The sequence below is a fragment of the Delphinus delphis genome, chromosome 6 (genome assembly GCF_949987515.2).
Source record: "Delphinus delphis chromosome 6, mDelDel1.2, whole genome shotgun sequence".
In the NCBI taxonomy this organism is placed as follows: Eukaryota; Metazoa; Chordata; class Mammalia; order Artiodactyla; family Delphinidae; genus Delphinus; species Delphinus delphis.
In genome coordinates, this window is record NC_082688.1 from 55584306 (window position 1) to 55598768 (window position 14463).

Genomic DNA, 14463 nt, shown 5'->3' on the forward strand with positions numbered 1-14463 from the left:
TAAAATCCCAGACCCTTCATGCGGCCTGCCAGTTTGGGTGACAAGGATAAGATGCTGATAGAGATGGCGTTCTGGAAGAGGGCCCTTGTTGGTCAGGTTAGAGGATATCAGAAGGCTCCCTGAGATCTGGAAGTAAATGCTCTTGTATAGGTGGTGGTGAAAGTAAGAGGGTAGAGTGAAGATCTCTCACTATCTTATGTGTTAAATGAGGCTGAGAAACAATAGGGTCCAAACAAGACTCCCAGATGGTGCTTTGGTTGTGGCACATTCTCCTCTGGAGTGGGAGAAGGAAAGGATGTTTTCATGACATCAATGGGACAGCAAGCCCCACACCCCAGCCAAAAGTCATGCAATGTGGCTATGGCTGATGGGTCAAGGGTTACCCAAAGCTGAAATAATGGTGTTAGCAATGAAGATATAGAACTTTGCATAGGCTAAATACGTTAGAAATTTGTTTGTTGGGTCCAGCGACGGGAGGCCCTTTGAAACAGAGTAAATTCAAACCCTTGCTGACTGGCACCGAGCTGCTCTTTCCCTCCTCCATTCCTCCAACTTGAGCTGCTTTAGGGAAGAAGGCTGAGTGTGCCAGGGAATTTCAGGGAGGGGAGAGGAGGAACTCAATGTTTATAGCTTTGTTGGATGTGGGCACCCATGTCTACTTGGTCCAGTGCAGGGAGGATGTGCTAAGTGCCAGGGTGGCCCAAAGTGCTGAGGATACAGGGCAGAGCAGTGGCACCAGTGTTGGCTAAAACAATGATGCCCCTGAGCCCCAGTGCTCTCCAGAAGCCAGGGGAGCCCAGTGGAGGAAGTAATACCAATTCTGGGATGAGAAACCAAAGGGCAAACACACATTTGTATTCTCTATCTCCCCCAGCTGGGAAACAGCCTAATCTCCTGAAACTATCATGATAACCCCTGAAGTACCTATGTTAATATCTTTGATCTGTGTTCCCACAGAGCAAAATTCAACTGATAGGGTTTGAGCAGTTTGCAGTGAGAAAGGGAAGTTAAAGAACATTCAGCTGATTCAACGTACTGCAGTTGTGTCCCCTGAATATAAATATATAATGTATTCTGTGTTGCTTGCTTTTATTGTAAACATTCATAGTGATGAGAGGACATTCTCCCATTCAGGGGTTCTCTGACCCCTTCCAAGTGGTCCAATAGAAACAATATAGAATCCCAGGCGAAAAAGAGAAAATCACAGCCATCTCCAGAGGCCATTGCCCAGTACAGCAGCGCCACACGCTGGACACAGGCACCAGATACATCCTGTATTAGTTTTCTGGGGCTGCCATAACAAAGTACCACAAACTGGGTGGCTTAAGCAACAGAAATATATTGTCTCAGTTTTGGAGGCTGGAAGTCCGAAGTTAGGGTGTCAGCAGGGTTGGTTGTTTGTGAGGGCTGTGAAGGAAGGCTCTGTTTCAGGACTCTCTTCCTGGTTTGTAGATGGTGTCTTCATATTCACACGGCCTTCTCCCTGTATGCACGTCTCTGTGTCCAAATTTTATAAGGACACAAGTCGTATTGGATTAGAGCCCATCCTAATGACCTCATTTTAACTTGATTACCTCTGTAGAGACTCTATCTCCAAATAAGGTCACATTCTGAGGTAGTGGGGGTTTGGACTTTAACAATATGAATTTGGAGCGGGGGGATGGGACACAAACCCATAACAGACCCCTTTCAAAATGGGGAGGCAGTTATTGGCCTATTACTGAGCTCCTGTTAAAAATGAACACCTTACCCCTGGAGAATTTATGACTCAGGCCTGACATCCCCATTTTTGAAGGGTGGGTCAACTAGGAGATGACAACTACAAGGAAAGCACCCATTTGCTGGTCAAATGAAAATAATGTATTTGAGGATGTGCCTAGCCTGGCCCTGATGTCATCTCAGTTTTGCATAAAGGAGTAGTAGCTACCCTTTGGTGAAAACTTTATCCCTGACTCTGCCACCTGAAGCAAAGCTACTGGCTCAAAAGGCCCTTGGGTTCACAGAGACTGTCCTAAATGCCTGGGCCTGGTTCACCTTTGGTTCAGCTAAGCTGAAAACTAATGGTGCTGATAGTGTTCCGGCCAGTTTGACCCTCAGCACCAGCTATAATGGTCGCTTGGATCAGTGGGCAGAAGTCAAGGCTGTTCTCAAAGCTCTGGTCAACTGCACTGAGGGGGCAGTCTGCCACGGTCCCTGAAGGTACCCCCACATTCTGGGTAAGCCAAGAATGCAAGGCCCACACTGCTGCTTATTCAGGCCATTTCTTGAGGTTATGTTTGCAGGGAACAACCTTCAGGAAGGGGTTAAAGTTCTCCCCACCTCAACTCCACCAGCTCCTCATTAACTAGAAAAGCAGCAGATTCCCAAAGTTCAAGGGTGCCACAACCCACTGAGTGTACAGCACCCATGTGAACCCATCTTTGTCACCTCTGTGAGACTTGAGAGGCATGGGGAATTGACACGAACCTCATGCTTATGCTCTTGCTGTGCTGTGAGTAATAAACTCCTCCGTCTGCTGTAGGTGTCTCCTGTGTTCTGCCAGCATCCATGGGATAGTAATAAGCTAATCTCTTAGCTTGCAAGTAGGGTAAAATTCCAAACCCTTCACAGACCCTGACTTCTGACATAAAAGTAAAAGCCCTGTAGTTTCCAGGGGTCTTGGACAAGGACTCTCTGAGTATGTGACATACTTTGCTGGTTCATAAACCTAATGTTTGGTCTCCTCTAGGTCACTTTCTTCTGTTAAACAATTCAATTGCCTATTCTTTCAACAGTTCCATTCCCCCCAAAGAGATCTTTATCCTGCACAAGACAGTCTTATCACTCTTTAGAAGCAATAATAACAGCAACAACTAATGCTTATAGAGTGAGAGACATTGTTCGAAAGACCTGACGCGTTGTTCTACACATTCTCTATATACCGTCATCTTTACTCCTCATAGCAACCCTCTGAGGGGGATACTATAACCTCCAGTTTATAGTTTAGGAGACTGAAGCAGAAGCCACACAGTTAGTCAGGAGGTGGAACTAGGATTCAAACCCAGGCTGCCTGTCCTCACTTTTAACCACTCACTATATGTCTCACAATAGGACCGTCTATTCCCAGGGCCATAATGAACCACAGAGGCCTAGAGATCTTCGTTAGACGTCTTAGGAAAATAATTTCAGTCAAACTTTTAATACTTGATTGATGTACAACATTTTAAAATACCTTTTGATAACCTATATTAGGCATTTAGACAATCTTCTACTTTGCTTTGATCTTTTTATCCAGCCATTGTATAAATCCAATGTCGAATGTTCACACTGTATTAAAATTTCCTATTGCTGCTATAGCAAGTTATCAAACTTAGTGGCTTAAAACAACACAAATTGATTACCTTACAGTTCTGAAGGACAGAAGTCCAGAATGGACTGGAGGGACTGCATTCCCTCTGGAGGCTCTAGGGGAGAATCTGTATCCTTCCCTTTTCCAGTTTCTAGAGGTTGCCTGAATCTTTTGGCTCATGGCCCTTTTATTCCATCTTCAAAGTCATCAATCAGCATAGCATCTTCAAATCTCTCTCTCTCTCTGACTCTGACCCTCTTGCCTCCCTCTTTCCCTTATAAGGACCCTTATGATTACACTGGGCCCATCCAGATAAACCAGGATAATCCAGGGTCTCCCCCAATTCAAACTCCTCAGCTTAATCACATTGTAAAATCCCTTTTGCCATGTAAGGTAACATATTCACAGGGATTAGGATGCAGATGTCTTTTTGGCAGGGTAGGGAGGGGCATTATTCTACCATACACTCTAAGCAGTTATCTCTTCCTGCAGTATGGAAATTTTTACATTAGATATCTAGATTAGAGATTTAAACAAGCCCATTCACCAGATAATTAGTAGTCTACTTCATCTTGGCTTTGAGGGTAGAGCACCGAGGGCATTTTACCTTTTGGGAGGTTAAGGAGAACATAGTGCTGGAGCACATGTGACAGAAACTTTAACCACCGTAACAACATAAAAGCTTAATTATCTAAAAATGTATCTGAAGGACTTCCCTCAGTGGTTAAGAAACCCCCTGCCAATGCAGGGAACTCAGGTACAAGCCCTGGTCTGGGAATATCCCACATGCCACGGAGCAACTACACCCACGTGCCACAGCTACTGAGCCTGCACTCTAGAGCCTGTGAACCACAACTACTGAGCCCACATGCCACAGCTACTGAAGCCCATGTTCCTAGAGCCCATGCTCTGCAGTGAAGACTAGCCTCCGCTCTCTGCAACTAGAGAAAGCCCACGTGCAGCAACGAAGGCCCAATGCTGCCAAAAATAAATAAAATTTTTTTTTTAAATTAAAAAAATAAAAATGTACCTGAAGTCGGGCATTCATAAGCATGAACTCCTGCTGGCTTTTCATGTTCTCATTCATAGATTTTGAAAATATAAACCCCATCTTGACCTAAAATGTAAAAAAGCAAAGTTTAAAACAATATATTCTACATGCATCCTCATATGCTCTGTTTTCAGGCTACCATGAGCTTAAGACAAAGTAAAAAAAGAAAATTTTCTGACCTGGGAACACAGTATGGACACTAGTCTTTGCTCCTAACTAGCTGTCTGATCTTGGACAAACTTAACCAGTCTGGCCATCATTTACTTACATAAGAACAGCTGATTGAACTGGATGATTTCCAAAATCTTTTCCTGCTCTATAGCTTCATGTTTCCTGATTTTTCTTCCCACTGTATATCTTGAAGAACTGAGCACTTAAAAACAAACAAACAAAAAAAAAACGCTCTCATTTTTAGGAGGGGCAGGGTGAATACCATCCACCCTCTTACCTTCTGTACAGCTGGATGACAGAACCTTTGCTTTTGAGGAGGAGTGATTCAGAAGATGCACTGTACAACTTGAACACCGATTTCTCTGTGCTCCTTGCATTTGTATTTTAGGACGTTTTAGGTATCTCAAGGTTACTATATCAATACTCTTCCTATAATCCCTACCCCTCTCCTACCCACTTGCTCTTTCCATCCACCCACTGCTAACATCCCTTGGCCATCCTCCTCTAGCCTCACTTTTTTCTTCTTAAGCTACTACTGAAGTTCTCAAAAGGGGGAAAACCTAAGGATACTTAAATGTTCTGGGAAACACAAATTTTAAATGAATACATGGTTATCATCTATCTTATTTATCTTACTTAAGAAGTTCTTAAGTGGGCTGGCAATTCTAGATGGTCCAGAACTCCAATTTTTGTTCTTAAGTCAATTGGGTAGGTACAGAAGACCTCAGTTAGCTGTTGATTCTACCTTCAGAAGACTGCAGAACTCAGGGAAGTTATGACTACTATACCCGCTTCAGCGATGTTGCTGATTCTCTTTGGTAGGCTGTTGAGCACTTTGTGAACATCAGGTCAGAGTGGCCATTCCTAATGCTTTCTGCCCAGAATTCACAATATTCTGTGGGAAGCTCAGACAGAGTTCCTATTTTCCATAGCCTCAGCAGAAAATCTTGGGATCTAGCTAACTGGTGAGAAGATGATGGGAGAGGGAGGATATTTCATGCCAGACGCAATGGGTTATCCCTGCTAATGGGGCTCCAAGTGAGTGTATACTACAAGCCAGACTTCACTGGCTTCCCTGTATTTTGGCCAGAGATGCACCCTGGATTTATAGGGGTCTCTGAGCCAGAGTCAGCTTCAATGCTAGGCACAGGAGGCTGAGCCAGAGGAGGAGAGGCAGAGTCCTGAACAGGCCTGGGAGGTCATGAGATTTCCCTACCCACCCCACCCCTCAGCCGCTGCCCTCCTCCATCCTGTGAGTGACCAGAGGCAGAGTCACCCAGTAAGGGTGGGCAGATCTAGCAGAAGTTCTCTGCTGTCTCCAGATTTGACAGCCCCAAGTCCATTGTCTCCAACAGCAGAGCAGAACTTGCCTGAAGGCAGAAGCAATATATTATCCATTTTGGCAGTCACCAAGGTGTCTCTTTCCCACAAATGTGCAGAAAGCATGAGTGACACCAGAGAAAGTGTAGCTCAGGCAGTTGCCATTCCTTATTTTTCTTTTGCGTGTAGGAGTAGATCATTGAATTTTTACATATGCAGCAAACATTTATAAAGAAAACAGCTGTCCTCTAATCCCATTTACACACAGACACACACACACACACACACACACACACACATCCTGTATGTCAGAGTTATGTCCCTTAGAGTGCTCCTATTTATAAGGGGGTGGACTCTCCCCTGAAGCGGAGTGACAATCCTCGTGTCAGTGATCCAGGGAAGAGAAACCATGTGGAAAGTTAGGACTTAGGCTTACCTTTTTCTTGTCCTTGCTCTCTTGGGTCTGGATTGTAGTTTCGATGTATCAGGGGATACTCCCACGGGTTAAAGGTAGAAGCCAAGCAGGAAGAAGAGCTTTCCCTTGGTTCCCAAAGGAGATCACACCTGAAAGTGAGTGCACCACACCTTGTGAACTGTGCCCTGGAATTCGGTATTTTCAACCTTCTTCTCCTTCTTTTCCCACCCTAAGAAAGCCATTTTCCAAAGTCTGGGAGGTTCCTTAGGGTATCCACAATACTCTCAGCTTTCACTCTCCCACTCACAAAATATATATCAGAAAATAAACAGAAGTGACCTTGCAATAGGAGTAACTTTGAATTCACCAAATTGTATCAGGTGAGTCTTTCAAAAATGCTAACACTTTGTCATTGATGACAAACGCCTTGCTACTTAAAACTTTGATACCAGCGTGTGTCAGAGGGCTAAGAATGCTGATTTGGGTCCTTTCTGCCTTCGTTTTTCCTTCAGTTACTCCTGAGACCTTAGAAAGGACTCTTTAATGCTCCAACCCTGCCTCAACTGTGCTACAGATTACAACAGGCATGGGTATTTCTGAGGAAGAAGTGTTGGGACCGCAAGTTCCAGGCAGCCCTTCTCAGGTTGCATCTAGGAGCCAGGATTTGATTTTACTTTAAAAAGAAAAGAAAAGGATAATTCCATGACCCATAACCTCTGTCATCCAAGTTTCTGCGCTGACTCATTTCCTGATCGAATGACACATTAACTACCTACATTTCTGACTGGTTGCATAATTACAATCATTTTCAATAAGTCTTTGGGTTCCATTCCAACTAGCCCATTTCCCCTGCAAATTCCAGCCGAGAACTCACAGCTTCAGGTAGGTTTTCTGTAATTTATAACTCCACCCGCTCATCCTGGACCCAATCACAGTAACTTGGGAATTCCTGCAGTGGTATGCTGATTTCCGTTGATAAGGCTCTGCCTACTTCCCCCAACTTAATTACAATGGTATGGGAGAGGTCTGGAGTCTTTAGCACTAGAAGCGGTTCCTCCGAAACGAGGTTGGCGATACTAGGAGCGGGAAAGCCAAGGGCACTCACAAGGAGAGGGCACCCAGCGCGGCCCGGCAAGCCCAAGGCCCTGAGCTCGGCGCCGGCAGACGCAGACGCAGCCCCGCGGACCCGCCCTCCCCAGCAGCCTGAGGCCGGCCTGGCACGCACGGCCGGCGCTCACTCACTGGGCAGTGCGCAGTGGAAGTGCGGGGACACTGATCAAAGCAGAGGCCTCCAGGCCGGAGTCCGAGACCGCCGCACGGACCGGGTCTCGCCCCGCAGAGCTTTGGGATTGGCTAGCCATGGCAGGGATTCCGAGCCTCAGCCTATCAGCGCAGGTCTCGTCTTCCTTAAAGGGCCCGCTTGCCTGACCGAGGAGGCCTGGTGTTTTCTTTCCCGCCTGGCGCCTGGAAGGGGCAGGTTAAAAAGGCAAATTCAAAATCCAGCGACTCAAATTTTGAGGGGAGGCAGAAGAAGCATAATGGAAATCTCACTTAAAGTCCTCAGTGAGGTTTGTCAATTACCCACGAGGAGCCTGAGCAATCCATGCTCCCTCGCAGAGCTAAAACCTCCATAGAGCTTAATGAGCCGTCTCACAGTTGTTCACATACGATGTCAACCACCACTTGTAGGCTCTGTTTCTAGAAGAGAATGTGTCTCGTGAGCGGTTGTCACTTAAGCATAATCCACAGTTATAAACATATGTAAGGGCTTTTCTTCTTATAGAATAGGTTTATGTTGAGCGTGGACTTTTTTCCCCATTTGAATCTCAGCACAGACATAGTTTATTTAATTTGTTAGAGCCTCAGCCTACTCCATCTGTTGAGCTGCCACCATTAAAGTGGCAAAAAGATTAAGACAGGAAACGAAAAAGAGCAGACTTGACCAGAGTTACCAAATCAAATTTCTTTTTTTTTTTTTGACAGAGCTATCTTTCTCCCCTTCTGTTCTGAGAGATTCATTTCTTCTCACCCCACTAGTAATTTCTATCTTGAGTAAGTCAAGCCTCTCACCCAGCTTCATTGAGAGAATACTTGAGGAACTGTTGGCATTCTGTTCTTTGTTATTAAATGGCTTGGAAGAATACCATGGACTTCACCAGGCTCTGGCCTTGAGGAAGGTCAATGAGGAAGGTCACTGCCCTTAGCCCTGGCTGACCATCACACCTGTGGAGAAGGGATCTAACCTTCCCCAGGCTCTGTATGTGAGCGAACACCACACCGACCTGTTGCCACAGTGACTGGGGCACCATAGAAGCAAAGCCACATGGAACTTTGACTCTTTAAGAGGGGATAACAATTGGTATGATAGCATTTGAGTGCTTGGACTCTAGCATAAGCACACCTATATTTGATTTGATTTCCAGCTCCATCACTGTCACTCTTCATCCTCTCCAAAACTTACTTTTATCATCTCTACAATAGGACTAAAGCCATCTAATTTACTGGATTGTGAAGACTAAATGAGATAATATATTCAGGCACTTAGCACCATGTCTGGCACACAGTTAGCATTAAATAAACAGTAGTAACCAGCAACAGTGGGATCCTGTTACTAACTCTAGGTCTGAAGGGACAAAGGTAAGGGAGCAGTTACTAAAACCAGGCGAGAGCCATAGCTGTGGCTGTATAAGAGGGCTACCAACAGGAGCTATGTTTTTCAGGAGAGGAAAGCAGTCGATGCTGACCTTTGGCCCAGGAGGGTAAGATCCTATAGTTGTAGCCACTGCTAGCACCTCAGCTCCAAGTGGGGATAGGGTGGAAAAGAAAGATACATCCTTCTGTCCTTCCATGCTCGGAAATCCTGCTGAAATCTTCCATTGGCTGGATCCACAAGAAAGCCAGAAGATAGGGGAGCCAGGTCCATACAGTCTGTAGAGGTTCCGGACAAATGAAAATATCCAGCACACCATTTCTACAACCTTGGGTTTATCATACTTTGAAGTACTAGTTCAAAAGGAAGAAATGTTTCCACTAGAGGACCCAGCCATAGCTCCATTGAATTGGAAGCTGAAACTGCCCCCAATCAGTTTGGTTCCTCATCATGATGGAATTGGAATAACTGATCCTAATTACCAAGAGGAAATTGGGTTGCAGCTATACAATGAGGGCAAGGGGAAATGTGCATGACTCCCAAAGATTCACTGAGCATATGTTAATACTCCCATGTGCAATAATAATGATCATTAGATAACTACAGTAACCTGATAAAGTCAGGAGCACTTAAATTTCAGACCATACAGGAATTAAAGTGTTGTATCACCATACCAGGTAAAAAATCCTAATCTACTAAGATACTGTATAGAGCAAGGGAAACAAAAGTGAATGAAGTAGGAAATTATGATTATCAATTTTAGCCTAGCAACAAGCTATAGAGGCAGGGACTACTGTAGCTCTGTATATAAAACGTTAATTGATTATTTCTTCCCTGCCCTTCCTTTCCCTGTTTCCTTGGATGAAGAATACTGATGGAGACAAACATTATAATTTAGTTTCTAGGTCAGAGTATTGCCGTCACCTCAAAGCAATATAGTACTTGGTAGGACTCTGTGATTCTCATGTTTAGGGGATGCGTTTCTCTCCATCTGAGCAAAGGGAAAGAATAAATACTGGGTGGCAAAACAGGTAGACTATCCCGGTCTTCTATTTGCCTCCCCTCATATCCATTCTCCCCCCTTCCTTGCCCTATTCTATACCCCAGCAGCTGACCTCTTTGGAAAACAGCACCTGGGCTCTTCTCAGCTGGCTTCCATTTGGGTTGGGACTTTGGAGGCATCCACAGGAGACAGGAGACAGGAGAAAAGAGAGGTAGGGTATATTTTATCCATTCTTTCTCTGTTTGAGGATCTGGCAGTGGTTGTGTCTCTCCACAACTTCAGCTCTTGACCCGTGGCCCCTCCTCTGTGGCTCCAGCTCACAGAGCTCTGGAAATGCTCTCCTCCCTTACTCTTCAGCCTAGAGATGCTATGGGTTTCCCGCTGCTGTTATACTCTCAACCTGATGGTTCTTCACCCCAACTTGGTGGTTGGGAGCTAGATGGTTCTCTTAACCCTACCCCCACTCCTTTAATTAGCATCTAAGATCTCTTTAGTCAGACCAACTGAGTAGAATTCTGATTCCTGATGGAAACCCAATGGATACACTTTATACATATACATTATAAATACTCTTGTATGTATTTTAAAATATAAGTGAAAAAAGTGACTATGAGAATATCTACTCTGGGAATTGAGAGAAATCTTGGTATAGATATTGAACACATTTTATAGACTGTGGGGTGAGAAGATTAAAGGAAAATTATTTCAATATCAAATGACATATAACTAACTGGTGTGTGCATTATTTCTAATTGTATGAATTTGTGAATGTATGTATATATGCTTTATACACACATACAAATAGGTACTTTTAAAAATCATTTTGCATTATAGCATAAGGATTTTCATGTTGTTAAATGGAATTCATATATACCATTTAACATATGTAAGATTTTCAGCAAGTATGTATACAATTTCCATCATTGGATATTTCTGATTTTTTTTTGCTACTGTCAGTAGCATCACTGTTAATCAACTATGCTCCAATATAAAATAAAAAATTTTTAAAAAAGAATTAGATGGCTTCCCAGACCCTAAAAAAAATAACATCATGATGATCGCCTCATATATGTATAGCTTTTTAATATTTTGATTGGAAATACTGGATTAAATAGTATACATATTATAGAAAGAATTGATGTAAAATCCATAAAGTTCTCAACTCATTTAAAGTCCCCTACCTCACGACAGTAAAATTACTCAATATTTCCCTGTATATCCGTAAAGTAGTTTTTTAAGAAAACAAAGTTTTTAATTGGGGAATTGGGATTGACGTGTACACATTACTATGGAATGGATAACTGATGAGGACCTACTGGGTGGCACAAGGAACTCTATTCAGTGCTCTTTGGTGGCCTATATGGGAGGGGAATCTAAGGAAGAGTGGATATGTGTATGTGTGTAGCTGACTCACTTTGCTGTGTACCTGAAGCTGGCACAAAACTGTAGATCAACTATACTCCAATGAGAATTTATTTTTTTAATTTATTTTTTATTTTTTAAAAATATTTATTTGTTTATTTATTTGGCTGCATCAGGTCTTAGTGACGGCATGCATGATCTTCGTTGTGGCATGTGGGATCTAGTTCCCTGATCAGGGATGGAACTTGGGCCCCCTGCATTGCGAGCATGGATTCTTAGCCACTGGACCACCAGGGAAGCCCCAGAATTTAAAAAAGAATATTTAGAATAATAAATAAAAGTTTATAGAGTAATAAATTTTTTAAAAGTTTTTGAAAGTTCAAGATGTGCTTAGAGGTATTCCCTTTTAAAGGGATGCTTTTGAAAGGAGTGTGAATTTCTTCATTAAAATGGGAAACAGGTTTAGCCAAGAACTTCAGTCTATGAAGAAGAGCATGTGTGGGGATAATGATAGAAGTCTTCAGTATTAAGCTATTCTGGAATTGTGTTGCGCATACTCTGGAACACAGTCTGAATTTTAACTTCAGACTTCATTCATAGGGCATATTGTAGCCTGGGCGCAATCTGAACCAGCAGAGCATCACTGAGCTTTGGACAGCCTTCTCTGGACTTTGTCCATTCCTCAAGTGACACCATATGGCACTGTAATATAATGGCAGCAGTGGACTCAAATCTTGTTTTCTCCCTACCTAGAAAATTTTATATTGAGATATAATTCACATATCATAAAATTTTCCGTTTAAAAGAGTACAGTTTAGTGGCTTTTAGTATATTCAAAATGTTGTTCAACTATCACCCCTACCTAATTCCATAACATTTTCATCACCCCAAAAAGAAACCCCATACCCTTTAGCAGCCACTCCCCATTGTCCCCCTTCCCCCACCAGCCCCTGGCAACTGTTAGTCTGCTTTCTGTCTCGATAGATTTGCGTATTCTAGACATTTTATATAAATAGAATCATACAACATATGGCCTTTTGTATATGGCTTCTTTCACGTAGCATAAGGTTTTCAGGGTTCATCCAAGTTGTAACATGTGTCAGTACTTCATTCCTTTTAATGACTGAGTAATATTTCATTGTATAGATATACCACATTTTGTTTATCCATTCAAAACTGATGAACATTTGGATTGTTCCTACTTTTTTGCTATTATGAATAGTGCTGCTATGTACATTCATGTAAAACTTTTTGTACCTATGTTTTCAATTATCTTGGTTATATACATAGGAGTAGAATTAGCTGGGTTAAATGGTAACTCTATGTTTAATTTTTTGAGGTTGAACAAATACATGATGCCACCAGCAGTGAACAAGGATACACTTATATGGTGGTTAAGGGCATAGACACTAAAGCCACAGTACCTGGGTTTGAATCTCAGCTGTACCACTTCCTAGTTATATAAGCTCAGACACGTTACTTCAGTTTTGTGCCTTGGTATCCCCATGTCTAAAATAGGGGTGATAGGGACTTCCCTGGTGGTGCAGTGGTTAAGAATCCTCCTGCCAATGCGGGGACACGGGTTTGATCCGTGGTCTGGGAAGATCCCACATGCCTTGGGGCAACGAAGCCCAAGCACCACAACTACTGAGCCTGCACTCTAGAGCCCGCGAGCCACAACTACTGGGCTCACACGCCAGAATTACTGAAGCCCATGTGCCTAGAGCCCGTGCTCCTCAACAAGAGAAGCCACCGCAATGAGAAGCCCACACACCACAACAAAGAGTAGCCCCCGCTCGCCGCAACTAGAGAAAACCCACATGCAGCAACGAAGACCCAACGCAGCCGTAAATTAATTAATTAATTAATTAAAAAATAAAATAGGGGCGATAATAGTATCTTCTTCATAGAATTGTTGTAAAATGTAAACTAGCTAATGTAGGTAAATCATCAAGACATGGTGTCTGACAAAAAATGCTATATATTTTATAAAAATGCTATATTTATAATCTTTATTATAATTATTGCATTTTGTTTTGTTAACTTGATAGTTGAAAAAGTGATGATATAGTTTGTTGAGGTTTGCCATTGAAATGGAGTAATCAGAAATGATAGTAATTTAAGGAGGCAGCCAAGTCAAGGAAAGCTTTTTTGAGCAGTGGGCGATTGTATTTCAGAGTGTAACCTAAATAAAACTGAAGCTTCACATGGTTCAGTACAAGCATGTAACAGCAATCTAAGAAAACATCAACTGACAGCTGAAGCACTTAAGAATAATACATAAGCTTTCTTAAGCAGTCCCTGCAAATGATCTGCACAGCATATTTAACAGGAAACGCCTAAAATCTTCCCTAGATATTTCTCTCTTTCCAAATATTTTTTCCACTTACAGTAGCTGCTTATATTTTTCCTTCTTCTCAACCATGAGGTTTCCATATCACTAGACTAAACCCCTGATAAGTTCCTTCACCTACAGCCCATGCCATTCACATAACCCTGTTCCTAGCCAGTGACTCTCAGCCTCCTGCACCTCTGAGAAATTCAGCCTGGTCTCCTACCTGGAATCCCAGGTAGCATTTCAATTTAAGTTGAAAACAGTCCCTGAACTCTGATGAATAAAATTATCTACCTTATTACATATTCTCTCTTTTGCAGCTCTTCACAAGAGGGACACAACATGTGTTTGGGCCATCCAGGGACATCAAAAAACCATACCCAGCGTTCATTCTTCATTCTTTTTCTCTTCCTTCTGTGGCAAGAATCCCTGGAAGTGCTGCAAAGCTTGGCCTGACAGTGTCCATTAAACTTCTTCTAAGCAAACGTGGGAACAAGCATGTCAATGTTAGACTTTATTCTTCCCCATGCCAACTCCCCATCTTCCTCTTAGGATCTCCAAGAACACACGAAAAATGATGAGTTCACTGGGTTAATTTTTTTGTGGTTACAGCAGGCATTAATTATCCCCTTTATCAAAACCAAGCAAATGAGGGTTATCTTCATAACTGTTGGAGTCTGTGACATACAGAATAATGGATACCCCATGATTTTGCTTGATATCAACCCTACAATATATCAGCTGCAAACTAGAACCACCTTGTCCAATTCACACCTAGGCCAGGCCTCACTGGGTTTGGGGAAACTGCTTATCTTCACCCCCTGGGGC

At 42.9% G+C, this 14463-nt stretch overlaps 1 protein-coding gene and 1 long non-coding RNA gene across 6 annotated transcripts in view; one reads left to right on the forward strand and one right to left on the reverse strand.

Annotated features, from left to right (window-relative positions):
* PLGRKT (plasminogen receptor with a C-terminal lysine) overlaps nucleotides 1-7622 on the reverse strand; it is a 50324-nt gene extending 42702 nt beyond the window's left edge. The window contains exons 1-4 of one of the 5 annotated variants that reach the window (XM_069540721.1): nucleotides 7528-7622; nucleotides 6307-6434; nucleotides 4648-4752; nucleotides 4359-4445 (exon numbers count right to left, since the gene is read on the reverse strand). In XM_069540721.1, the coding sequence (XP_069396822.1) occupies nucleotides 4359-4439 (81 nt within the window). In that variant the 5' untranslated portion in view covers nucleotides 4440-4445; nucleotides 4648-4752; nucleotides 6307-6434; nucleotides 7528-7622. The other 4 variants (XM_060013447.1, XM_060013448.1, XM_060013449.1 and 1 more) reach the window with 4 other exon arrangements.
* Nucleotides 7144-14110, forward strand: LOC132426650 (uncharacterized). Its single transcript, XR_009519746.1, has 3 exons — nucleotides 7144-7167; nucleotides 10046-10149; nucleotides 13956-14110. It is a non-coding gene; the product is annotated as an uncharacterized lncRNA (long non-coding RNA).
* Nucleotides 14111-14463: the final 353 nt, after the last annotated feature.